Source organism: Mesocricetus auratus, unplaced genomic scaffold (assembly GCF_017639785.1).
Source record: "Mesocricetus auratus isolate SY011 unplaced genomic scaffold, BCM_Maur_2.0 Super-Scaffold_100009, whole genome shotgun sequence".
Taxonomy (NCBI): domain Eukaryota; kingdom Metazoa; phylum Chordata; class Mammalia; order Rodentia; family Cricetidae; genus Mesocricetus; species Mesocricetus auratus.
This window is the reverse complement of record NW_024429193.1, coordinates 61,394,780-61,420,251: the sequence shown is the minus strand read 5'-3', so window position 1 is coordinate 61,420,251 and position 25,472 is coordinate 61,394,780. Positions and strand designations below refer to the sequence as shown.

Genomic DNA, 25,472 nt, shown 5'->3' with positions numbered 1-25,472 from the left:
ATTGAACCTAATGGAGTATCCACTTTATGGAGTTGTCGGAGATTAGCATAGCCACCTTAATAAAGAGTTTATAGAAGTTAGTGTCAGTCCGCCTTTATGGGAGTGGGTGTGGTTCAGCCTTCTATCCCTGAGGGCTTAGAACAGTGCAAGTTAAATGGTTAACAAATGGTAACTGTTGTGACTGCCTATGTTCAGCCTGCTTGCCCAGGTAGTTCCATGAGGCTGGAATTCCCACATTGCTCGGCACGGCACTCTTCCTTTTGATGGCCATGGGCAAAAGTGCCTGCATAGGACTCCCACTGACCCATTCACTACCAGTCCTTAAGCCTGTGCCCTTCCCCCATAATGTCTGTGTTGCTGGTTTGCTTTGTTTTGAAGATGTATTTCTTTTTTGATTATATGTACTTGTGTGTGTCCCTTTGTGGGTATGTGTGGGTGCCTACAGAAGCCAGAGGCACCTGGTCCCCTGGAGCTAGAATTACAGGAGTTGTGAGCTGCCTGTGAACCAAACGTGGGTCCTCTGGAAGAGCAATTGTGCACTCATAACTGCAGAGCCATCTCTCCAGCCTTGCTGTGTTATCTCATAGGCAGTATCATTACTATATCCTTTCACTATTTCAGTTCTTAAATTATACATACATTTTAAGCTCAGTATAAAACTTAAAAGCGTATAGTTATCAATTCTCAACACCAAAAAGAAGGTTTTTTAAAAAGTGTTAAATTGATACACAATATGAAATGTAAAAATCTCTAAAATTAGCCACTGTAGCCAGACGTGGTGGCACGGGGCTGTAATACCAGCACTGGAGAGATGGACGCAGGGGAATTGCCTCAAGTTCCAGACCATCCAGGGTTACCTAGGAGAGCTTCTGTCTCAAAAACAAATACAAAAACAAAAATGTGACCGGGGGGGGGTGGCTCAGTTGGCAGAGTGCTGGCTTGGCATGCACTAGGTACTGGGTTCAATCCCCTGCACACATAAACCAGGCAAGGCCTGCACTCAGCAGGGGACAGCAGCAGAATTGGAGGCTCAGAGTTATCCTCACTACATGGTAGGTTTGAGGCCAGCCTGTGCTACATGAAATGCACTCAAAACAAAGGTGGGTATTGTTAGTTATACTTACATAAAAATGGTTTATATCTACAAATGATTTCCTAGTCACCTATAAGTACAAAAATACATATGCTATTTAATTAATTAGTCTATCTTATTTAAATACTTTTATATGTAGTTGTTTCATTGTTGTTGTTTTTCTGTTTTTCAAGACAGAGTTTCTCTGTGTGGCCTTGGCTGTCCTGGAACTCACTCCGTAGACCAGGCTGGCCTCAAACTCACAGAGATCCACCTGCCTCTGCCTCCCAAATGCTGGGATTAAAGGCGTGCGCCACCAACGCACGGCTATATGTAGTTTTGATTGAACTATAGTTCTTTCCTTTTCTACCCCAACTGCATTTTTTTTCTTTTTCTAACACAGAAGACTTCACAAATTTGTGTGCTCCCTGCATAGGGACCATGCTGCCCCTGGTATTGCTCTAATTTTAGCATACGCGCTGCCAAAGTGAGCACCCCTGCCGCATTCCTTTCCTGTCCCACCATGTAAGCATGCGCACACAAGCTGCACACTTACCAAGGCACTGTAGAATGGGGCAGTAACAATAGTCTGCATTGGCTGCTCTGGCTTTTTCATTGCTATGCCCTGCTGCAGGGTCACCCTGTTCAAGCTTGCCGGTTTCCCTCGAGATCTTCGGAAACGGACTCCCATTTGAAATTTGCTTAATGTGGGCATTCTAAAACTACCCCACCATTATATCTCACCACAATAAAATGGAAATGCCTGTCCCTACCCACTCCTAACCTTGAATATTACCAACTTAAAAATCTATTTATTTATTTATTGGCAGGTGGGTGGGTGGTGTCATAGCACCTATTTGTCAATTAGAGGCCAACTTCTGAGAGGGTGTTCCCTCCTTCTACACTGTGGGACCCAGAGATGGGACTTGGGTCACCAGACTTGGCAGAAAGTGCCTCTGCCCACCGACTCCTCAGCTTTTTATTATTCTTGTTGTTATTATTTATAAATCATTGTCTATGTAGCTCAGGCTAGCCTCCAACACTGAATTCTCCCACTTCGGCCTCCTAAGTGCTGGGGTCACAAGGGTATTCCACCTACTCAGATAACTTCTCATTTTGACTTGCCTGCTCAGTGGCGCTTTAACAATGTTTTGTTCATGACTAGTGCGTGTCAGCCATTCGACTTCCATTTCCTCGCCCTAGTACTATCCCCTCCTTCCCTTCCTCTTCCTCCCCTCCCTTCCCTCCTTCTTTCCACCAGAAACGCGGCGTTTCCGTCTTCCGGCTGTGGAGACTAGCCGGGACTCCCATCAAGATGCCCGCAGGCCATGCTCTGCTCCTGTCTCTGGGGAAGAGCTCCTCTTTGCAGCTTCGAAGCCTTGGCTGATGTCTGGCTCAGTGTTAAATCTCTCCAACCCGGCCTCAGCAGCCACACAGCTGTCCTCCTTGCCTGCCGCTTCCCCGCAGGTGACTGTTGAGAAGAGCTGCTGTAGGCCTTTGAAGCCCCGACTAGTGCGTTCTCTGAGGATGCGGCCAATGATAGGGTTCCCTTGCCACAGTGGATGGCCCACACCCACGCGCATACGCAGTAACTGGACTCAGTGAAGACGAGGAAGGAAGAAACGAGAAACGGCGGATGGCATCCAGCTGAAGGTTAAATATATTGGATGGTGTAGGGTGGAGTGGAGAGAAATGTGGGTATGGATATAGTCATTGCACTGTATTCTTGTAGAAAATCCTCAAAGGATAAAAATGAAATTAAAACAAGTTTGGGCCGGGCGTTGGTGGCGCACGCCTTTAATCCCAGCACTCGGGAGGCAGAGGCAGGCGGATCTCTGTGAGTTCGAGGCCAGCCTGGTCTACAAGAGCTAGTTCCAGGACAGCCTCCAAAGCCATAGAGAAACCCTGTCTCGAAAAACCAAAAAATAAATAAATAAATAAATAAAACAAGTTTGGTTTCTGGGCAGCCTTTGGTCAGTGGGTAGGAAGTCTGGGCTTCCGGGTCTCACACTGCCATCCTCAGAGAACGCCTTCAACATTGCTGCAACATGCAGATGGGACCCCGGAGAGCTCATCACGGTGTAGCAAGACACACGGGGCAAACGCAGGCCATGAGTCTCTTCTTTTGATTCCAGTGTAGAGCTGAGCCCAAATCCCCAGTCAGTAGAGTCCTGTCTGCTGGGACCCGGAGAGGGATTCCTGCCCGCTTCCCAGGCAGTGCTACCCTGAGAAACGGAGCCCTGGGGTCCTCAGAGAGTTGGGATTTGTTCCTGCGCATCCTGAGAAGGTCTTGCCCACCGGGAAGAGAAGAGCTTTAGAAGAGCTTTTATCTTCCTTTGGATATGTTACCTTTTGAAACCCGTTCAAGGTGGAAGCTTTATTGGGGAGTTTGACAGCTCAATTTAACCATTAACCGAGACAGATTTCTTCACTCCCAGCACCCTTGACTGTCAGGGTGCTGCCAAGCGTGCCTCAGCGAAGCCAGAAACTGTTGCATAACAGCTGTTTTATGGCTTTTGTCTCAACTCTTCCGGAGCCAGGCTTGGCACCGGCAGAGAGTCAGAGGGAGGGGACCCTGGGTAGGCTGGCGCCCTGAGCCCCTGAGATCTGAAGCGCCCCTTCCTCTCCCGGACTGCACGGCTGCGTGCCCCCTCGTCCCTCCCCTAGAAGTACAGCGTAGACCTGACTTATGGGCTAGTCACACCCTACCCACTCAGCACAAAGTAGGGTCTTAGGAGACTCATCAAGTGATACAGTGAAGTAAATATCTCACAGCAGGGAAAACTTATCAGTTAAGAGGTGATTGACTTTTTTCTTTCTTTCTTTCTTTTGGTTTTTCGAGGCAGGGTTTCTCTGTGGCTTTGGAGGCTGCCCTGGAACTAGCTCTTGTAGTCCAGGCTGGTCTCGAACTTATTTTTAACAGTTAAAGAAGGCATTTATTGCACTTGAGGAAACACACACATGCAACAGGCAGAGAAAAAGACCCTCTGTAAAACAGCCAGGGGACTCAGAAAACTAAAAATCCCAGATGCAATTTTAAAAGAATGGATATTTATTTATTACGTATACAGTGTTCTGTCTGCATATATGCCTGCAGGCCAGAAAAGGCCACCAGATCTTATTACAGATGGTTGTGAGCCACCATGTGGTTGCTGGGAATTGAACTCAGGACCTTTGGAAGAGCAGCCAGTGTTCTTAACCACTGTGCTGTCTCTCCAGGCCTTTGCTTTATCAGCATATTTTTGAGACCGGTTCTCACTATGTAGCCAAGGCTGTCCTTGAACTCATCCATAGGGTCTCATGTAGCTGAGGCTGGCCTCAAATTTCCTAGGAAGCAGAGAATGAACTTGAACTCCTAAGCCTTCTCTTTGAACTGCTAAGTACTGGGATTCAGGTAAACACCCACTACACCAGAGGTTTTGTGTTACTGGGAATTGTATGCAGACACTCTTCCAACTGAGCTACACACCCAGGCAAGAGTTTTATCTTGAAAAGATATAATCCAAAATATTTACACAAGAAATAATGGGTAGTGCTGGCTTTTTATTTTATTTTATTTTTTTTAAGCTGGGCACAGTAGTACACACCTTTACCACCAGCACTCAAGAGGCTGAGGCAGGTGAACCTTGGTGAGTTACAGCCCAGCCTAGTCTACACACAGCTAGTTCCAGGGTAACATGGTGCGACCTTGTATCAAACAAATGAATAAATAAAGCTCTAGCCTGAAGTTGGAGGCAATGATGTATATACCTGTTCCCAGCATTTGGGAGAAGTAGAGGTAAGAAAATCAGTAGTTCAAGACTAAGCTGAGTTACATATGGTGTTTGAGGCCAGCCTGGGTTACACAATACCCTGTCTCCACAAGAAATAAATTCAGGACAGGAAAAGTGACTTAGTGCTTAAGAGCACTTGCTGCTGCATCATGAGGGCTGGAACTCAGACCCCAGCATCCACACAGGATCAGGGGCAGCTCACAACCTGTAACTCCAGGTCCAGGGGATCTGACGCCCTCTTCTGGCTTACTCAAGCACCTGCCCACACATATGCATAAAATAAGTAATAAAATAAATCTTAATAATAAAAAAATTAAAATGGGGAAAGGCTGTTTCCTTTTTTATTTTTTATTTTTATTTTCGAAACAGGATTTCTCTGTATTGTTTTGGAGGCTGTCCTGGAACTTACTCTGTAGACCAGGCTGGTCTCAAACTCACAGAGATCCTCCTGCCTCTGTCTCCCAAGTGCTGAGATTAAAGGCATGCACCACCAATGCCCGGCCGGCTGTTTGCATTAAGAACATGTACAACAATCTTATTTTTCTACCCCGTGCTATAGATTTACAAGAAAAACTTGACTTTTCCTTCCTGGTACTGTTCTGACCTCTGACTGAGAACAGATAATTAGCGTTACAGTTCTTAGTGTCAGCCTTGTCTGTCTGTTTATTATTGTGTGTGGACACAATATGTGTGTGGACACAGATGTGAAAATCAGAGGGGACTTTGCGATCTTGGTCTTCCACCTTTGAGTATGTTTCTGGGATTGAACGGCAGTCTTGGGGGACAAGCACCTTCACTTGAGTAGGCTTCTTGCCAACTTCCTTCCTTCCTTCTTTCCTTCCTTCCGTTCTTTTTCCTTCTTTCTTTATTTCTTCTTCTCCTCCTCTTCTACTTCTTTCTGGTGGTAGTGGTGAAACGAGAGCCTTTTATATACCACTGAGCTTTATCCCTGGTCCTTTTTTTCACTTTTATTTCAAGACATGGTTTCACCAAGTTGCCCAGGCTAGCCTTGAACTCATCCTGTAGCCCAGGTTGGTCTTGAATTTACAATCCGTTGCCTCAGCCTCCTAAATAACTGAGGTTATTGTAGGCCTGTGGTGGTATATTATTATGATTTATTAATGTTTGTCTGAGATCAAAAATTAATAAATCATAAATAGGGTATCACCACACAGACCCAACTTTTTTATGTTTTTAGATGAGGTCTTCTATAGCTCAGACTGTCCTCAAATTTATTGTATACCTGAGAATGGTTTTGAATTACACCTCCTGCCTCTGTCTCCCAAGTGCTTGGGTTTCATTCACTCTCCACAATGACCAGATAATTGTTAACCATTTTATAGTGGTTCTGAAAAAGAGAGAGAGAGAGAGAGAGAGAGAGAGAGAGAGAGAGAGAGAGAGAGAGAGAGAGGTTCTTAAATCAAAGTCTACTGCCTGATAAGATTATACAGATAACTGACTTCCCAAGCTACTGAATTGTAAGAAAAGCAAGAGAAAGATTGCCCAATGTCAAAGGTGGAGTTACATGGTACTAAACCCGTTTCATGTGGTCTCTATTTGTTCTCCGGCACTGCCTAAAACGTTTAAGATATTTATAGCCTTTGTCAGTGCACATCAGACATTGGCACAACCTTCAGTCATTTCTTCAATGATTTTTACTGCCATTGAGATGAGATCTGCAGTGCTGGGGTGTAGCTCAGTTGGTAAAATGCTTGCCTAGTATGCAGGAAGCCCTGGTTTTCATCCCAGCAAAGAGTAAATCTGGCTTGGTCATGCATAATCGCAATCCCAGCACTCAGGAAGTGGAGCAGGAGAATCAGAAGTTTAAGGTCATCTTCAGCTACATAGGAACTCTGAGATCATCCTGGGCTACATGGTATTTAACAAAAGGGAAGGAAAAAGAAAGGAAGGAAGGGCTATAATTAGAGATAGTAAACATTTTCCCACTTACTTTACCAAAATATCTATATGAAAATATAGTTTTGATCAATCTTTGTTGTTTGTTTTAATTGAGGAGTTTTGTGTATTTTTTTGTTTTTAAGATGGGGTCTCATGTAGCCTGAGCTATTATTAAAATTCCTGGGTAAACTGGGCACTGGTAGCACATATCTTTAATCCCAGTACTCAGGAGACAGAGGCAGGCAGATCTCTGAGTTTGAGGCCAGCCTGGTCTACAGAGTGAATTCCAGAACAGCCAGAGCTACATAGTTAAAACTGTCTCAAAAAACAACAATTCCATGTGTAGATTGGATAACCCAGAACTCCTGACCTTCTCCAGTTCCTGGATTAGACAGGCCTAAGCCACCATGCCTGGTTCTCTGGATATATATAAGCAGGGTGGCAGCTTTGTGACAGTTTTTATCATGTGCTAAATTATGACTGACAAATGGAAAATAAACTTATTTGTGAAAGTTTCTTATTTATGGGTAGAGGTAAAATGGTCAATAATAAAACAATTGTTTTTTCACCCACTTTTTGTTCTGTGCTCAGAGCCCCAGGCACCAGGTGCCCAAGCACAGGGCTACACTTCCTACCAACTAATAATTGCTTCTATCTAATTTGTGTGTGTGTGTGTGTGTGTGTGTGTGTGTGAGAGAGAGAGAGAGAGAGAGAGAGAGAGAGAGAGAGAGAGAGAGAATGCACACTCGTGTGTGTGAACTTGGGTGTTTGTGTGTCATTGACATTTTTGGAAGTAGGGGGACAGTCTTGGAACAACCTCACCTCCCACCCCCTCTGACAGGGTCTTTTGTTTCTTGGTGCTGCCTGGGAACAGCCTAGAATTCCCCGTGCCCACCTCCCACGTTTCCGCAGAAGCGCCTAGTGATATAGTTATATCCTCACCTTCAATTGTGCCTCACGTTGGGCGCCATTATGGTTCATGCACTCTTTCCCGCCAGCCGCCTGGGTCCCGCCTCCGCTTCAACCCCCAAATAACACACAAGACACTATGTTAATTATAAAGCTGTTGACTGTTGGCTATGGTTTCTTATTGGCTAGCTCTATCTTAATTACTAACCCATTTCTATGTCTAAGTATTTTCACGTGGTCTTACCTTACAGGAGAAATATCCAGAGACATGTTACTCCTCTGGTGTCCTACATGATGACTGTGCCTACACTTCCCAGAATCCTCCTCATCTCCTAAACCCGCCAATCTTGTTTCCTTATCGGCCAACGGTACTTTAGTCATCAAACAATAAGAGAAACATATTTACAGAGTGACATCTCCCATCATTTATGTGCCCTAGGCATGAGACTGCTTTGGCCACCAAGCCAGGCGTCAAGCTAGGATGAACAAAGGACTGCCATCTGCTCTGCCCCTGGCTGATAGAACAGCACCACCATCTGGGCATTGGTGGCGCACGCCTTTAATCCCAGCACTGGGGAGGCAGAGGCAGGTGTATCTCTGTGAGTTCGAGGCCAGCCTGGTCTACAGAGCGAGTTCCAGGACAGCCTCCAAAACAATACAGAGAAAACCTGTCTTGAAAAACCAAACCAAACCAAAACAAAACCTACCACCACCAACGCATCTCTGCTCACTGCCAGGGGTTCCAGCAATTGCTTTTTAAAACACATCCTTAGTCATTAGGCCACAGACCAGGCTCAGTGCTGCCCACTTTGAAACACACTTCTGAAAAAAACCAAGTCTCATGGAGCTACCAGGAATCTAAAGAGTTATTACCCCAGAGATAAGCCTGCAGCCCAGGGCCAGAGGGCACCCTAAGTGCAAATAAAGAAACTGGAAATGGTGAGTTTGAAGCACCACGGATAGGAGGTATTTCTGAGAGTCTGGAGATGGGAGAAGGTCCTCTGGTGCTGCTCGAATCCTGCTCTTCACAGGAGCCTGGCAGAGACAGCGTCATCTTAAAGTTTTCTTCCTCTTAGTAGTATTCTGAGCTCCATTGTTGTTCAGAAAAAACCAACGTGAATGTGATCACTGAGTGAATTGGTAAAACAAGTTCGGTGTAAGGCCAAAAAGGAAAAAAAATGTCTTCTACTGAGTTTTGTGCCTGAGCTAACTGTTAGGAGCCAGGCCTGACCTGGTGTCAGCCATATTGGGGAACAGGTTTAGTCCCAATGCTCTGGTCCTCTGAGGGTGTGTACTTGGTCAGCCAATATGAGGAAAAATTAGCAATACAGAGTCCTGGAGTCTGCTTAGCTGGGGGAAATCTCAACTCGTCTAGCCAGGCCTGCCTCGGGCCTCTACAGGCTGCATCTTCGAGTTCCAGACACCCTGCATACAGTTGTGTGTACACCTCTGCACACTTTACATATCAGACGTTATAGAATGTGGTACTCTGTTATTACTGCTGTGATGCAACACCATGACCAAAAGCAAGGTGGGGAGGAAAGGGTTTATTGGGCTTATTATCCTGAATTACAGTCCATCAAGGGAAGCCAAGAACAGGTTAGGAATCTGGAGGCAAGAGCTGATGTCTTGGCCACGAAGACTCCTGCTTACTTGCTTGCTTCTTTTTTGTTTATTTGTTTGTTTGTTTTTAGCACAAAAGCATATTAAGTAGCCATGGAAATCATCTGATCCCTCATCAGCATTCCATAGGTGACAGCCGCTAGCACTGGGGTTGTAAACCCTTCTAGTCTCTCCTCTGGGGAGACAAGGTCACCCAGGCCTCACTGCTCCGCCCACGAGGATCTCCTTTCTCATTCCTGCACACAACTGCTCCTTCAGTTCTGTCCCCTCAGAGAACCCGCCTGTCTGTCCTGGGACTTCCAAGAAACAAACCCCCAGAGTTGTAGGTTCCTTTCAGGATATCCCACCTCCCACTCTTCCTTCCCCCCAAACCAAATAAAGCAAAGGAAACACAGACAGCATATTGGGTTGCAAGAACGGTGTGTCCTGGAGTCAGAGAAGCTGCTAGGCGTCCTGCTCTGTTATCCCCCAGTGGCCTTGACCCTGTCAAGCACCTTAGCTTCCTTGAAGCTAACATGTAGATGGTCTTACCTACATGATATAGCAAAGACTAAATGGACTGATGCAAGCCAATTACTCCTTCTTCTCCCTGTATCCTGCTGTGTATATGAGTGTTCATGTGTATGTGTGGTCATATGTGTGCACCTTTGTATGCAGGTGCAGTTAACATGTGGCCAGAAGTTGACCTTGACTATTTATTTATTATTTGTTTATTTATTTATTTGGTTTTCCAAGACAGAGCTTCTCTATGTAGTGTTGGAGCCTGTCCTGGAACTCACAGAGATCTGCCTGCCTCTGCCTCTGGTGTACTAGGATTAAAGGCAAGGCTACTCAGCATGAGTAACAAATACTCTAACAAAAGCAATTTAAGAATGGAAGGGTTGGTCTGGAAAGATGACTCAGTAGTTAAGAGCAATGGCTGCTCTTCCAAAGGACCGGATTTAATTCCCAGCACCTACCTGGAAGTTCACAACTGTCTGTAATTCCAGTACCAGAAGATCAATACCTTCACTCAAACATACATGCAGGCAAAATATCAATGCACATAAAATAGAAATAAATAAATTTGGGGCTAGAGAGATGGCTCAGGGGGTAAGTATACTGGCTGCTCTCTCAGAGGTCCCGGGTTCAAAACTCAGCCCCCACATGGCAGCTCACAGCTGTCTGTAACTCCTCTTCTAGGGGATCTGATTCCCCCACACAGACATACTTGCAGGCAAACACCAATGCTTATAAAATAAATAAATCAAGCTGGATGGTGATGGCACTTGCCTTTAATCCCAGTACTTGACAGTAGAGGCAAGTGGATGTCTGAGTTCAAGGCCAGCCTAGTCTACATGATGAGTTCTGAGACAGCAAGGGCTATACAGAGAAACCCTGTGCCAGAAATTAATTAACTAACTAGTTAATTTTTAAAAGGGGAAAGAGAGAACCAGGTGGTAATAGTACATGCCTTAAATTCCTGCACTTGGGAGGCAGAGACAGCTAGATCTCTGAATTTGAGGCCTACATGGTCTACAAAGCAAGTTCCAGAACAACCAGAACTACACAGAGGAATCCTGTCTCAAGAAAACAATAGAACAAACAAACAAGCAAAAAAAAAAAAAAAAAAGCAAAACAGAGTGAGGGCGCTGGTGCTGTAGAGATGACACAGGAGTTAAGAGCACTGGCTGCTTTTGCAGATCTGAGCTCCATTTCCAGCACCCACATGGTGGCTCACAGCCATATGTAACTCCAGTTCTAGGGGATCCAGTGCCTTCTCTGGCTTCCTTGGGCATTAGGCATGCCCATAATGCACAGACACATATTGTCTTAGTTAGGGTTTCTGTGGCTATGAAGAGACACCATGAACATAGCAACTCTTACAAAGAAAAAAACATATAATTGGGAGACTCACATTTCCAGAGGTTAAGTCTAGTATCATCATGGTTTGACATGGTGGTGTACAGGCAGACATGGTGGTGTACAGGCAGACATGGTGGTGTACAGGCAGACATGGTGGTGTACAGGCTGACGTGGTGGTGGACAGGCAGACATGGTAGTGTACAGGCAGACATAGTGGTGTACAGACAGACATGGTGGTGTACAAGCTGACGTGGTGGTGTACAGGCAGACATGGTGGTGTACAGGCAGACATGGTGTACAGGCAGACATGGTGGTGTATGGGCAGACATGGTGTACAAGCTGACATGGTGTACAGGCAGACATGGTGGTGGACAGGCTGGCATGGTGGTGTACAGGCTGACCTGTGGTATACAGGCTGTCATGGTGGTGTACAGGCTGACATGGTGGTGTACAGACAGACATGGTGGTGTACAGGCAGACATGGTGTACAGGCAGACATGGTGGTGTATGGGCAGACATGGTGTACAAGCTGACATGGTGTACAGGCAGACATGGTGGTGTATGGGCAGACATGGTGTACAAGCTGACATGGTGTACAGGCAGACATGGTGGTGGACAGGCTGGCATGGTGGTGGACAGGCTGACGTGGTGGTGGACAGGCAGACATGGTAGTGTACAGGCAGACATGGTGGTGTACAGACAGACATGGTGGTGTACAAGCTGACGTGGTGGTGTACAGGCAGACATGGTGGTGTACAGGCAGACATGGTGTACAGGCAGACATGGTGGTGTATGGGCAGACATGGTGTACAAGCTGACATGGTGTACAGGCAGACATGGTGGTGGACAGGCTGGCATGGTGGTGTACAGGCTGACCTGTGGTATACAGGCTGTCATGGTGGTGTCTGACATGGTGGTGTACAGGCTGACATGGTGGTGTACAGGCTGACATGGTGTACAGGCAGATATGGTGGTGGACAGGCTGGCATGGTGGTGTACAGGCTGACCTGTGGTGTACAGGCTGTCATGGTGGTGTACAGGCTGACATGGTGGTGTACAGGCTGATATGGTATACAGGCAGACATGGTGGTGGACAGGCTGACATGGTGGTGTACAGACTGTCATGGTGGTGTACAGGCTGACATGGTGGTGTACAGGCTGACATGGTATACAGGCAGACATGGTGTACAGGCAGACATGGTGGTATACAGGCAGACATGGTGGTGTACAGGCAGACATGGTGTACAGGCAGACATGGTGGTGGACAGGCTGACATGGTGGTGGACAGGCAGACATGGTGTACAGGCAGACATGGTGGTATACAGGCAGACATGGTGGTGTATAGGCAGACATGGTGTACAGGCTGACATGGTGGTGGACAGGCAGACATGGTGGCATGGAGGCAACCATGTTGCTGGAAAGGAGTTGAGAGTCCTATATCTTGATCCACAGGCAACAGGAAGTGGACTGTCTCATGGGCACACACACACACACACACACACACACACACACACACGCACAGGCAGAGAAATGGTCACACACATAAAGTAAATAAATCTTTAAAAAAGATAAAGAAATATGGCAGGAAGGCGGCGGATGCGGGAGCCAGCTTGTCACCTTCACCTTGTGTTCAGGAAGAAGCCACTCACGGAAGCTTGCCCTCTAGCCTTCTCAGTTTTATCCAGTCTAGGACCCAAGAAAGACAAACAGGCAAAGAAGCAAAGCTCCTTTTCCCATGTCCTGACACGGGCTTTCAGCAGAGAACTTGGTCCAGACTAGTGGTGGGTCTCCCACCTCAAAGGATCTAGAAGAAAGGCCAGTCTTCCCACCTCAAAGATCCAGATTAGAAATGGACCTGCCTGCTTCAAATCTAGAAACAGTCCCTCACAAGCGTGTTCCTCCATCTTTGGGTTTTTAGGTAATTCAGAAACAGTCACACTGACAACCAAGAACAGCCACCACACTCTTTAAACCTTGAACTGTGATCCTCAGATCCAAGTCTCCTATGTTGCCAGACTGCGGGTCTGTGCCACCAGGCACAATTTCTGTTGCCATTTTAAATTATTTTTGGAGATCAGTTTCATCATCTCCCTCCCTTCTCTTCATTAGGCTTAATTTGCTTTTGGTTTCCATCATTTTTCCATCTCACCCATCAGAGGTCTTGAAACCTGCTTAATGGGGCCAGGCATTCTAGCTGAAGGTGGGTGAAAGGGGGCGCACCCAGAGCAGCCTGACCTCCTGCGGGGTGCCCACAGTCAGGGCTTCCACTTCCTGTTCTCAGAGCCCAGGGTCAAAGACCATGAGCAACATTAGCTAGACCCTCTGCCTCCTCCAAAGCTGCCATGGCCTGGGCTTAGAACTCACTGAAACACGCAGGCCCGTGCCCCGGCCTTCCGTGGGCTGTGGCAGCTCTGGGCACTCCCTAGCTACCGCCACTCCTGTGAATACACATACTCATCAGTCTGGTTAGCTTCTGGCTCAGAATGGCAAACCAGTTTGAGGAGGGGCCCCTCAGCTCCTGAGAAGCAAAATTAGTAGGACCTGCAGCCCCTGCTGCTAGTAGTGGGCAAAGATCCTTCCATCCCAACTCCGGAAGCCCAGGGCCCAGGGGTAGTTCTGTTAGCAGCTGGCTTCTCCCCAGACTGGGACAACTCCCCCCTAAAACAGCCTCTCAGCTCTCAAGTAAGCAGTCAGTGAGAAAACAGCAGGCAGAAGTTAGCGGTGCTATGGAGACACTGCCAAGACCAGCGGGGTCAGAGTGCAGGGCCTTGGATGACCTGGTTGTCAAAACAGACTCAAGGACAAACAAAACACGCTAGTCCCTCCTCTGGGATTATTGACTTGAGAGGCCCAGGATGGGGTTCCTTCTGCCTTGCAGATTTGGGTCATCCCTAGACGGCACCACTAATGGTGACTTCCACAAGCTCAAGCAGTCTGGTTGGCTTCAGGCTAGCGAAGGGTGAACCAGATTGGGGAGGGAGCCAGCCCTTCAGCTCCCGAGCAGCAGTTAGTAGGACCTACAGGCCCTGCTGCCAGCAGTGGAGGAAGCTGTTTACTTTCTAGCCTTGGCTCAAGCCTGGAGAGTAAAGAGGAAGTAACCCAGACAGAAACTCAGGAGGAGGAGGCTGGATTGTCAGGAGGCAGCTGTGCAGAGGCCGAGCGGAGGGCAGAGAGATGGCAGAAGCAAGGAAGCAGCCAGGGCAGCCGCACGCAGGAGGCCAACTTTGCTCTCTGTCTGTCTGGTGAATGGGGAGGATGACACGACGGAGGGACAAGAGGCTCTGAGTGACATTTCAAAAATATTTATTTATTTAGTGTGTGTGTGTGTGTGTGTGTGTGTGTGTGTGTGTGTGTACACATACCTGAACATATGGGTGTGCACCATGTGCCTGTAGATGCCAGAAGAGAGCATTAGAGTTCCTGGAATTTGGGTTACACATGGTGAGAGCCATCCATTGTTGGGTGCTGAGAACTGAACCTATGTCCTCTGCAAGAGCAGCAATTGCTCTTAAATACTGAGCCCCCCACTTATATCTGCTTAACTTAACTTTTGGAAAACCCAGGTTTGGAAGCTTATGCCTCTGAGCCACAGAAGGTCTAGCCTGGCCCTTACTATGTAGACCAGGCTGGCCTCTGAATCCTTGTTGGAATTATAGCTATATACTGCTATAACCAGCCAGAGAAAGTTTCTTTCTTTCTTTCTTTCTTTCTTTCTTTCTTTCTTTCTTTCTTTCTTTCTTTCTTTCCTTCTTTCTTTCTTTCTTTCTTTCTTTCTCTCTTTTTTTTTTTCCTTTTTCTTTTGGTTTTTCGAGACAGGGTTTCAATGTATTGTTTTGGAGGCTGTCCTAGAACTCACTCTGTAGACCAGGCTGGCCTCGAACTCACAGAGATCCGCCTGCCTCTGCCTCCCGAGTGCTGGGACTAAAGGCGTGCGCCACCACCTCCTGGCAAGAGGACCTTTCTTGATGGGGACATGAACTCTCTGATAGGAGTCTGAGGGACGATGGCAGTGTACACTACACCAAACCCTATTTTGCTCCCAGGCCGCGTCCTTCCTTTGCCTTTCTTTCATTCTATGCAATGGATTGACATCCCACAGCTACACACGGTGAGTCAGTCCAGAGAAATTCTCAGGCCTTTCCGTTGGGTTCTAGCTAATTCCTTCAGAAGTGGAGGATGGCTTATGATGCACCACTTCAGCTCCAGCCCTACCCGCAGAGACTGTCTCCCCTTGTCACTGTCCCTATAGTCATTTCTTTCTATTTTTTCCAATATATTTTTTATTTAAATTAGAAACATGCTTGCTTCACATGTCAATCCCATCTCCCTCTCCCACCCCTCATCTCCTGACCCTCCCAACCCCCACCCAATCCCCACACCATTCCCCAGGGAGGGTGAGGCCCTCCATAGGGGAACTCCAGAGTCTGTCATTTCATCCAGGGCAGGACCTAGGTCCTCCTCCATGTGTCCAGGCTGAAAGAGCATCCCTTCTTGTGGAATGAGCTCCCAAAATTCATCCGTATGCCATGACAAACACTGATCTACTACCCGAGGCCCCAGAGATTGCCGAGGCCTCCTCACTGACACTACTTTGACCCCATAGATATTTCTACTGGTGATATTCAGTCCAAATGTTACCCGTCTCCCTATCCAATAAACGCCTTACCTCACAGCTTTCATCTGAGAGGATAAAAGTGGCCTCTGCAGACAGTCAAATTCCCTGAAGTGTGTGTGGACAGGGGTTTCCCTGGGCAAGCAGCTTATGCTGAGGAGAGAGAAATCACTGTCTCCATGGTGGAGACACTTTGAGAAGGTCCCACAGTCCTCTCTGCCATAGCCCTTCAAACACCAACCTTCCAAGATGGAGGGCAGCCCCAGAAGGAGTAGCAGGACCAGGCTCAGCGTAGCTTTGAGGGGCACTAAGAGTTCCTCAGCGAGCATTGGTGGTTTGCCTGTCCCTTACACATCGCAGTTGCAGCTGCAGGATTAACAACCTGATCAGACACTCACTCTTCAAGCTAGGGGACCCACCCCAAGACAGTGCCCCTGAGCGTTTTCTGGCACAGGCCAGCTGGGACAGTAGATTCTGTTGATCCCTTTCTGATCCTGAACGCATATCCCAGAGGCACCAGACTAGGGGGAGGAAGTGCACTCTCACACCCTGAGGGTTAGGGGGTGACTGACAGTAATTACACCATTAGGCTTTCTCCCACTTCAAAGCTCAAGGGTCATGAGTGGTTCTGGGAAACCTGGAACCTAGGCTCACCCTCCCGTTGGACTCTGTTAGGCAGCTGCTGCAGAGAGACACAGGAAGGGGTCTGGGTGAGCAGGAACCTGCCTTTTGGGGCATGGATGTCTGGAAAAGAGGGCAATCTTAAGGGAAAGCTGCCCTTGGATGTAGAAGTCCAAACAAACAGGTCCACGGCTCTGGGTACCCCAAATGTCCAGGGACAGGGCCAGACACATAGATGAGCATCTGAAAGCACAGGAACATGTGACTACATACAGATAAACACTTCCCAATTCTCTCACATGGTACCTGCTCACATGAACACACACAAGCATGCACACATCCACACACAGGCAAACACCAAAAAATTCTGACCACGCACACACAAACATAAAGGCACATGCATGGAACCCACAGGACAATGTTACACAGGCACACAAACTTAATACATACATAGGTACTCACTAACAGCACACATGTATTACATGTACACACACAGTGTAAATTGAACAGGCAGGCCACTTGCTGGCATCCTGGCCAGGGGCCCTGTGTAGTTTACCCTGGATGGCTGCCAGGTCCCTCCCCTTGCCCCACCTCTCCCCCAATTGGTTGCATAAATTCCCTCCCTTTGCCCTCTCCCTGTACAGTCTGCCTCCAGCCTCTGCACTGGTCTCTGCTGAGCCTCTGCCCATTCCTGGCAAATCCTGAAGGATCAGAGCATCAGCATGGGTAAGGAAAGGGGTTTTCCAAAACCATGGATCGTTCAGCCCTAGTTTAGAGGGTCCTCCTTCCTCCAGGAAGACACTCAGAACTGGAGAGGGCAGGGAAGAGAAAACTGTATTCTTGTTGCTACCCTGCAGGCATGCATGGTGCAGCTCAAACTCAGGCATTCATGCACAGTGTTTCCCAGCCAGCTGAAGTTCTGAGGAAGGAGCAGAGAGGGACTGCCAGAAATGGTAGTCTGGGCATCCTACCCAGCCTTGGCAGGGACAGGGGCAGTAGAAAGAGGGAGGGGTCCTGGAACAGGAGAAGGGGCAGCAGACAGGGACAGGGGCAGGAAATACAGGTAGGGGACAGGGACAAGGGCAGGGGTAGCACACATGTCGGGACAGGGGCAAGGGACTGTCTCTCTGAACTGAGAAAATCCAATGGGAGTGGGGATTCTGGGGAAGAGCCCCTATATCTCTGGCTGTCACCCTAGCAAACAGACCTTGTGGCGGGGGGGGACACAGAGCAGCCTTCCCAGCCCAGAACACCAGTCAGTTGGGGGGTAAGGGATGGCCACACTGGCCCACTGAGGACCTGTTTCAGCACCCTTCCCAAGTCCCACAGCTCTCATCCTTTGGCCTGTGAGCTCCTGGTGTCAGGCTGAGAGCTCTGGCTGGGGTGAGAATGTGGAGATCCTGCTCCCCTTGCAGCTGGCTCTCGCCTGGGCTAGTAGGCAATCCAGTGGACAGCCTGGCATAGAAAACCCCCTTAAATGTTCCCTGGACTCCCCAAACCCAGAAAGCCAGAGACCTTGCTTGAGATGCTTACTACTGGAGGGTGCCCTACAAAGAATGCTGGTGTCTCAGGCAACACAGCAGCCTGGACCACATCCTGGGATAGCAGGACAAGCCTCCTCCACTTCTTTCCTCTTTCCAAAGATGTCTTTACTTCGAGAGTGTTTGCCTCTGTGTATGTGTGTGCAGTGCAGGCCTGTCTAGTGCCTGTGGAGGCCACGTGTCAGACATCTGTGAGTGGCCATGTGGGCGCTAGGAACCTCACCCAGGTCTTCTGCAAGAACAGCAAATAAACTCCTGAGCCAACTCTCCAGCCCCAACTCTCCAGCCCCAAATTAAACCTTTTTTGCTTTTATTTTGTTGCTGTGGTTCTGTTGGGGTTTTTGTTTGCTTGGTTTTTGGCATTTTGAGGCAGGGTCTCACTGTGGAGATCAAGGAGGATAGGCCAAAGTGACAGAGCTGGAGTAGGGTCCAGGGACAGTTGTGAGTCTGCCCTGGCTTCTGGGTGTCTGCTACAGGCTGTAGAGAGGGAGAATTCTTGCTCCAGAGCAGGCTGCAGCTAACATGATCCCATTGTTTCCACAGCTACAAAATGTGGAAAGTGTGGCCCAGGCTACCCTACCCCTCTGGAGGCCATGAAAGGTAATTGTACATCTGAGAGCCAGCATCCCTCTGCCCACCCCATGGTAGGACTGGAGAACTTGAGGCCTAGCCAAAGCCCTCTATCTCTCACTCACTCACCCTGGGCTCCCTCTGCCCAGCCCATGACCATAACCTGCTCTCTACTTCCCAGGACCCCGAGAGGAGATTGTCTACCTGCCCTGTATTTACCGAAACACAGGCATTGAGGCCCCAGATTACTTGGCCACTGTGGATGTTGACCCAAAGTCTCCCCAGTATAGCCAGGTGAGGTGAAGTATGGTCACTGTCACCTCTGAGACTCCAACCACACCCCTGGTTCCCTGACTCCATCCTTCTATGACCCCTCTATGGCAATGGGCTCTTCACTGCAGGGGTGCTGAGCTGAACCCCTGCAGGTGCTGAGATGCCAAGTCAAAAATGAGTCTATAGAGGCATGACCCTGGCAAGCAGCACTTCCTGCCCCTCTCCACCCTAGGTCATCCACAGGCTGCCCATGCCCTACCTGAAGGATGAGCTTCATCACTCGGGATGGAACACTTGCAGCAGCTGCTTTGGGGACAGCACCAAGTCGCGCAACAAACTCATGCTACCCAGTTTCATATCATCCCGTGTCTATGTGGTGGACGTGGGCTCTGACCCTCGAGCCCCGAAGTTACACAAGGCAAGTCCTCTGTCCTCATGGATGGAGAGCCTTGCACCAACTGACCCCACAGTCCTAGACCAGCTGCCTCCAGCTGGCACACAGGGTCTGGCTCAGCAGCAGGGAAGGAGGGCAGACTTCAGAAGCTTCCTTGGCCTGCTGGGCTGGCAGCATCCAGCAGCATGGGCTGGGTGCCTGAAGACGGGACTTCTTGAGGGGCAGGAGAGCCATCTTTCCCCACCCAGTTAGGAGCTCATGGCTTCCCCCAGGCAGGAGGCCCAGGCCTTCCTCTCAACACTCCATTGGACACACTCCCTCCACACCAGATGCTCACAGCTGGCTGCTGAGGGTGCAGAGCCAACACTGGCATGGGAGGGGCCCCGGGAGCTGGGAGTGCCTTCAGGAGAGATAGGGGAAAGATGATGCTGTCTGACTGAGGAGTCAATGGTGGCTTCTGGGCCCTTCTCTTGCTGCTCCCCAGTTAGCAGATTGAATCCATGCTGTCCTCTCTCAGTAGAGGACAAGAAGACAGGTCCACAGATAAAGCAGGAGAATGAACCAGGGAGTCGAGCGAGACCCCCAGCTCTGTAAAGTCTGACCCCATTCCTCACCTTCTCCAGGTCATTGAACCCAGTGAATTCCTCAACAAATGCAACCTGGGCAATCTGCACACCAGCCACTGCCTGGCCAGCGGAGAAGTGATGATCAGCGCCTTGGGGGATGCCCAGGGTAATGCCAAAGGTATCTGCTGGCACTGAGGACCCCGAACCCTCAGCAGATAAGAAGTGTGGGAAACTGCAGCTGGGTGGTAGCAGGTCCAAAGCCTGGGGAGCAATGGAGTGAGGAACCAGGGAGAACCGGCTGGCTGAGTCCTATCCACTAATATCTAAACTGTCAGCAAGTACCATCAGTTGTTCCAACTGTTCCTACAGTGACAAGGCTCAGCTGGGCCTGGTGGTGCAGGCTATAATTCCAGATACTCTCTAGGCTGTGGAAGAAAGATAACAAGTTCAAGGCCTGCCTGGGAAGGTTAGCAAGACCTTGTCTGAAAATAAACATAAAAGGCTAGAGATAAACCATAGTGACAGAATACTTGTCTTCCATCAGTGAAGTCCCAGGTTCAACCCCCAGTACAAGAACACATACACACACTTACACTCACAACACAAGGACATACAAAATGACCTGTGACTGCTGAGTTTGCTAGAAGGCATAGTCAGGAGTCGGTTATAAAGATATGAACACACTTGTGAACCCAGGAAGTACACAATGTAATATCATCACCTTGGTTTAGCTTAGTTAGTGTGTGTGTGTGTGTGTGTGTGTGTGTGTGTGTGTGTCTGTGTGTGTGTGTATTGGATCATACTACTTGGAAGCCAGGAGGCAGGAGGATCTCTGTGAGTTGGAGTCCAGCCTGGTCTTCAGAACAAGTTCCAGAACTACCGAGAGAGATCCCGTCTCAAGAAAGAGAATAAAGGAAGGGAAGAAAGGAGGAGTGATAAAGGAGAGAGGAAGGAGAAGGAGAGGAAGACAGGAGGGAGGGAGAGTGGGTGGGAGAGAGGGGGAAAAGTATTGAGTACACAGCCAGGCAGTGGTGGCACAGGCCATTAAGCCCAGCACTAGGGAGGCAGAGGCGGGCAGATTTCAGTGAGTTCCAGGCCAGCCTGGTCTATAAAGGAAGTTCTGGGACAGCCAGTACTATACACAGAGAAACCCTGTTTCAAAAAACAAAGAAACAAACAAAAATGTTGCTTACACAAAGGACAGCTGGCTTACATGACTGGCGGCCCACCTGTAGCCGCCCAACAAAGCTTGGACTCTGGGCTAGAATCCCATGGTGGTTGTGGCAGCCTGGGCAAATGTTTATGGGGCCGAGTCCCAGAGCTCTCTGTTTAGGGAAGCACATTTTCCCAAGAGCTCTAAGACAAAGATAAAGTTCCTAGGAGGGAGAGGGCAGAGTGAGGCCCCTACCTCACCCCTGCTCTCTCTGAAATGGGGTCTGGGCATCTGAGTCTAAGAATCCAGACAGCTGTGTGGGAAGGCCAGCAATGCTCACGGGCTCTGTCTAAGCCTCTTTCTTACCTTTCTTCCCCTTTTCTCAGGAGGTTTTGTGCTGCTGGATGGGGAGACCTTTGAGGTGAAAGGGACATGGGAGAAGCCTGGGAGCGAGGCTCCCATGGGCTATGACTTCTGGTACCAACCACGACACAATGTCATGGTCAGCACTGAGTGGGCAGCACCCAATGTCTTCAAAGATGGCTTCAACCCTGCTCATGTGGAAGCCGGTGAGAATCGCCTCTGGGTTGACAGAAGTCTTGGGCCACACCTGCTGCTTGCACCCTCTAACCTACACCAGATCTGCAGGCCCTACTTGTATTAGGCTAAGACGTGCCAGGGGCTCAGAGCGCTCTGACCTGTTCAAGAGTCCTCCGTGCCCATTCCTAGCTCTCCATCCTTGTCAGCACCCGGCCTCTGTCCCATGCCCTCCCACCCGAACCTGAGCCGAGCCACTGGTGCCTATCCCCTCCCACCTCAGGGTTGTACGGGAGCAGCATAAACGTGTGGGACTGGCAGCGTCGTGAGATTATCCAGACCCTGCAAATGAAGGATGGGCTCATCCCTCTGGAGGTCCGCTTCCTCCACGACCCAGCTGCCACCCAAGGCTTTGTAGGCTGTGCCCTCAGCTCCAGCATCCAGCGCTTCTACAAGAACGAGGTAACTCTGCGACTCCCCCGCCCTTCCCCCACACTGCTCCTACAAGAGTCTCATGAGGACATCCTTGTAGCTTGAGGGTTCACACTTGCTGGTCTCACCAGCCTAAGGCTGCTCCAGGAAGAAATGCTGCTACAGAGCCTACCTCTCTCCTCGCTGGGCCAAGTCTGTTTCCCGGTGCTGTAACCCAGCAACTGAGCATCACAAGCAGGACACTTACAAAGAACAGAGGTTTAGTTGCTCATAGGTCTATCATTAAGCCATCCAGGTTTAGGAGTGGCATCTGGTGAGGGCTTTCTTGTGGTTGGGAACTCTGCCTCCAGGGACATCGCACAGTGAGCCATGTGCAAACAAATTGGCTTCATAAACAGACTCATTTTTAAGATAATCACGAATCCTCTCTAGGTGAGCCCATCCTCCGTGAGCTCTGACTTAACTACTTCACGACTCCACCTAGTCCCCAGGTGGTGACATAAGAGTTTAATCTCAGTGCTTGGGAGGCAGAGGCAGGCGATCTCTGTGAAGGGGAGGCCAGCCTGGGCTATGCAGCAATTTCCAGGCCAGTCAAGGCCATGTATTGAAACCCTGTGTCATGAACAGGACTCGAGAGAAGGCTCAGCAGTTAGGAACACTTGCCATTCTTCCTGAGGACCTGGGTTCCATTCCCAGCATCCACATGGGGTTCACAACTGCCTGCAACTCCAGTTCCAGGAGATATGAGTGTTCTTCTAGACTCTGAACACAGACACACAGACACAAACAAACACACACACACACACACACAAAACACACACATATAAAACAAAATAAAAGTAAACTAAATTAAAAACAAACAAACAAAACAAATGGTCCCATCTGGCCAGTTAGAAAGGCTCACACCTCTAACCCCCCAGCACTTGGGAGCGGGTTCAAGGCCAGCCTCTTCTACACAGTGAGACCTCTGTCTCAGAAACCCAGTTAAGGTCCCACCTCTTAATTTCTCACGATGGTAATTGAATTTCAGCATGACTTTTGGCATTGACACTTGAAACCTAGTTGGCCATATTGAAACATTCTTTCAGAACCTAAAGTAGTACTGTAGTCCCTGCCTGTGATCCCAGCACTTGGAAAGTGGAGCAGGAGGAACAGCAAACAAACTCCAGGCCAGCTTGGTCTACATGGGACTGTCTCACGAATGAAAACAAAACATCACTTAGTGAGCATCTGTCAGCCACTCTGACAGGCATTGGCGGTGCCATGGGAAGCAGCTCCTTGCCTTAGGGCTTGCAAGGAAGGAGACCCTAGCCACAAGGCCCAGGGTCTGCTCCTCCATGACCCTCGCTCTCAGCACACTTTCTGCCTCTCTTCCCCACGTAGGGAGGCACCTGGTCAGTGGAGAAGGTGATCCAGGTTCCCTCCAAGAAAGTGAAGGGCTGGTTGCTGCCTGAAATGCCAGGTGAGTGCCGGGAGATGGTGGGAGTCAGAGGGTGGATTCCTGGCCTGGGAAGAAAGACTCTAAGCTTAAAGTCCCTCAACCCACTCCTTAGGCTTGATCACTGACATCCTGGTGTCCCTGGATGACCGCTTCCTCTACTTCAGCAACTGGCTGCACGGGGACATTCGGCAGTATGACATCTCTAACCCACAGAAGCCCCGCCTTGCCGGGCAGGTAGAGGCACCAGTGAAGGAGACTGGGCATGGCAGAGACTGGGGAAAGCTCCGGGAGGGTGTGATGAGGGAGGAGCAGGAAAAGGACAAATGTGAGCCTGGTACAGGCTCAGGACTGGAGAGTCAGGGATGAACACAGAGATTGAGACAGAATCAAAAGGGATGCTAGCTGGTATGAAGGAACAGAGACAGTCAGAGGGTCAGAGGGGTGCATTTGAGTTCAAGGCCAGCCTGGTCTACATAGTGAGTTTCAGGCCAGCCGGAGTTCCATAGTGAGACTCTCTCTCTCTCTCTCTCTCTCTCTCTCTCTCTCTCTCTCTCTCTCTCTCTCTCTCTCTCTCTCTCTCTCACACACACACACACACACACACACACACACACACACACACTCAGGGCTCTAATGAAGGTAAACAGCTCTTCTGCAATGTCCACAGCTACATGAGTTGCCCTTTAGTGACAAAATATCCAACAAAAACGAGGGAGGGAAAGGAAGGTTTAATCCATCTGGTGTTTGAGGAAGGGTGGAGTCCATCAAGTCAGAATGTGAGGTACTGGAGTGCGGGCAGCTGGTCACAAGACATATGCAGTCACAGGAGGCAGACGGCTGAATGCGGGAACCCAGCTTGTCTCCCTTTTTACTCAGTCTCGAAAGCCAACTCATGGGTTGGCGCCACTCACTTTCAGGGCGCTTCTCCCCTCTAATAAAGCTCTCTGAAAAGCCCCACGCACATGCCAGGGGTGTGGTACCCCCTGGTTCTTATCAAGTTGATAATGAAATTAATCGTCGCTGCATCTCTCACTGTTGTACCCCTTTGTCCTCTGCACCCCTGAACCCAGATCTTCCTTGGGGGCAGCATTGTTAAAGGAGGCCCTGTGCAGGTGCTGGAGGACCAAGAGTTGAAGTGTCAGCCTGAGCCCCTAGTGGTCAAGGTGAGAACATCTCCCTGGCCTCGCCTCAGATCCATGCTCAACTACTGTCTGGTGGGATGCTCTTGGGATGCAGGCAGTGTGCCAATCCCTTACCTGTGTGTCACTTGGAGTCTGACCTCTTGTTTCCCCAAGGGAAAACGAGTTCCTGGAGGCCCTCAGATGATCCAGCTCAGCTTAGATGGGAAGCGTCTGTATGTCACCTCGTCACTGTACAGTGCCTGGGACAAGCAGTTTTACCCTGATCTCATCAGGTGAGCAGCAGAGCCCAGGATCTCCTCTCCAACAGACTTCTCTGGAAGGATCAGTTGGCTTCTGAAGACTCCTCAGGAACTCCACCTGAATCCCATCATACAGATGACCCATTTGGACCCTGTCCCATCCCCAGGAACCCATGTACACTCACCAAATCTTGGGGTGCAGGGCTGGTCACATATGACCTCTCACTTACCCTTTTCTTCTCTTCCAGGGAAGGCTCCGTGATGCTGCAGATTGATGTCGACACTGCAAATGGAGGGCTCAAGTTGAACCCCAACTTTCTGGTGGACTTTGGGAAGGAGCCCCTTGGTCCAGCGCTGGCTCATGAGCTTCGATACCCAGGCGGTGACTGCAGTTCTGACATCTGGATCTGAAGGGTAGCCCAAAGCCCCTCCTCCACGTTCTGAGCCCTCCCTTTAAGGAGGCTGGCTGTACTCTACTCGCTTAGCCCCAACTCTCCAAGGCCACACTGAGACTAGAGAGACCCAGTGAGTGGCAACTCACCACTGTCGCCTGTTGTTCATTGTCTAATTGAGTCTTGGAAGCACCAACAAATAAAATGTCGAGCCTGTCCTCATGTTCACTGTCATAGAGACAGAGGGGCTGAGTCCTTGGCCACTGCCACTTTCTTGAATAGAGAAGGCCTGAAGAAGACTCTGGGAGGTTGTAGTGACTAGTCTATGCCAGTTTTTCTAACATGATGCCAATGATGGCAAATATCTCCCCTTTTACGGCCATCAGACCCTAAAGATTTAGAGGGATGATTGACACAGGAAACCTGAGCAATGGGCAT

At 49.2% G+C, this 25,472-nt stretch overlaps 1 protein-coding gene and 1 long non-coding RNA gene across 2 annotated transcripts in view; one reads left to right on the top strand and one right to left on the bottom strand.

Moving 5' to 3' along the window:
- LOC121142410 overlaps window positions 1–24,620 on the bottom strand; it is a 36,158-nt gene extending 11,538 nt beyond the window's left edge. The window contains exon 1 of the long non-coding RNA XR_005879428.1: window positions 24,518–24,620. This is a non-coding gene — a long non-coding RNA (uncharacterized LOC121142410). The remainder of the gene's footprint in view (window positions 1–24,517) is intronic.
- On the top strand, window positions 16,957–25,252 carry LOC106023276 (methanethiol oxidase). The gene is made up of 12 exons (XM_040752267.1): window positions 16,957–17,080; window positions 18,439–18,495; window positions 18,647–18,759; window positions 18,971–19,156; window positions 19,756–19,876; window positions 21,238–21,420; window positions 21,672–21,850; window positions 23,204–23,282; window positions 23,374–23,495; window positions 24,332–24,424; window positions 24,557–24,675; window positions 24,891–25,252. Exons 1-12 carry the CDS (start codon window positions 17,077–17,079, stop codon window positions 25,051–25,053), a joined length of 1,419 nt encoding a protein of 472 aa, XP_040608201.1. The 5' UTR covers window positions 16,957–17,076; the 3' UTR covers window positions 25,054–25,252.
- Window positions 25,253–25,472: the final 220 nt, after the last annotated feature.

Excerpts from the sequence above, each read along its gene's own strand:
- LOC106023276 (XM_040752267.1), top strand. Across the intron at positions 23,496-24,331 it reads AGCCCCGCCTTGCCGGGCAG|ATCTTCCTTGGGGGCAGCAT; the intron begins GTAGAGGCACCA and ends CCCTGAACCCAG. Across the intron at positions 24,676-24,890 it reads TTTTACCCTGATCTCATCAG|GGAAGGCTCCGTGATGCTGC; the intron begins GTGAGCAGCAGA and ends CTTCTCTTCCAG.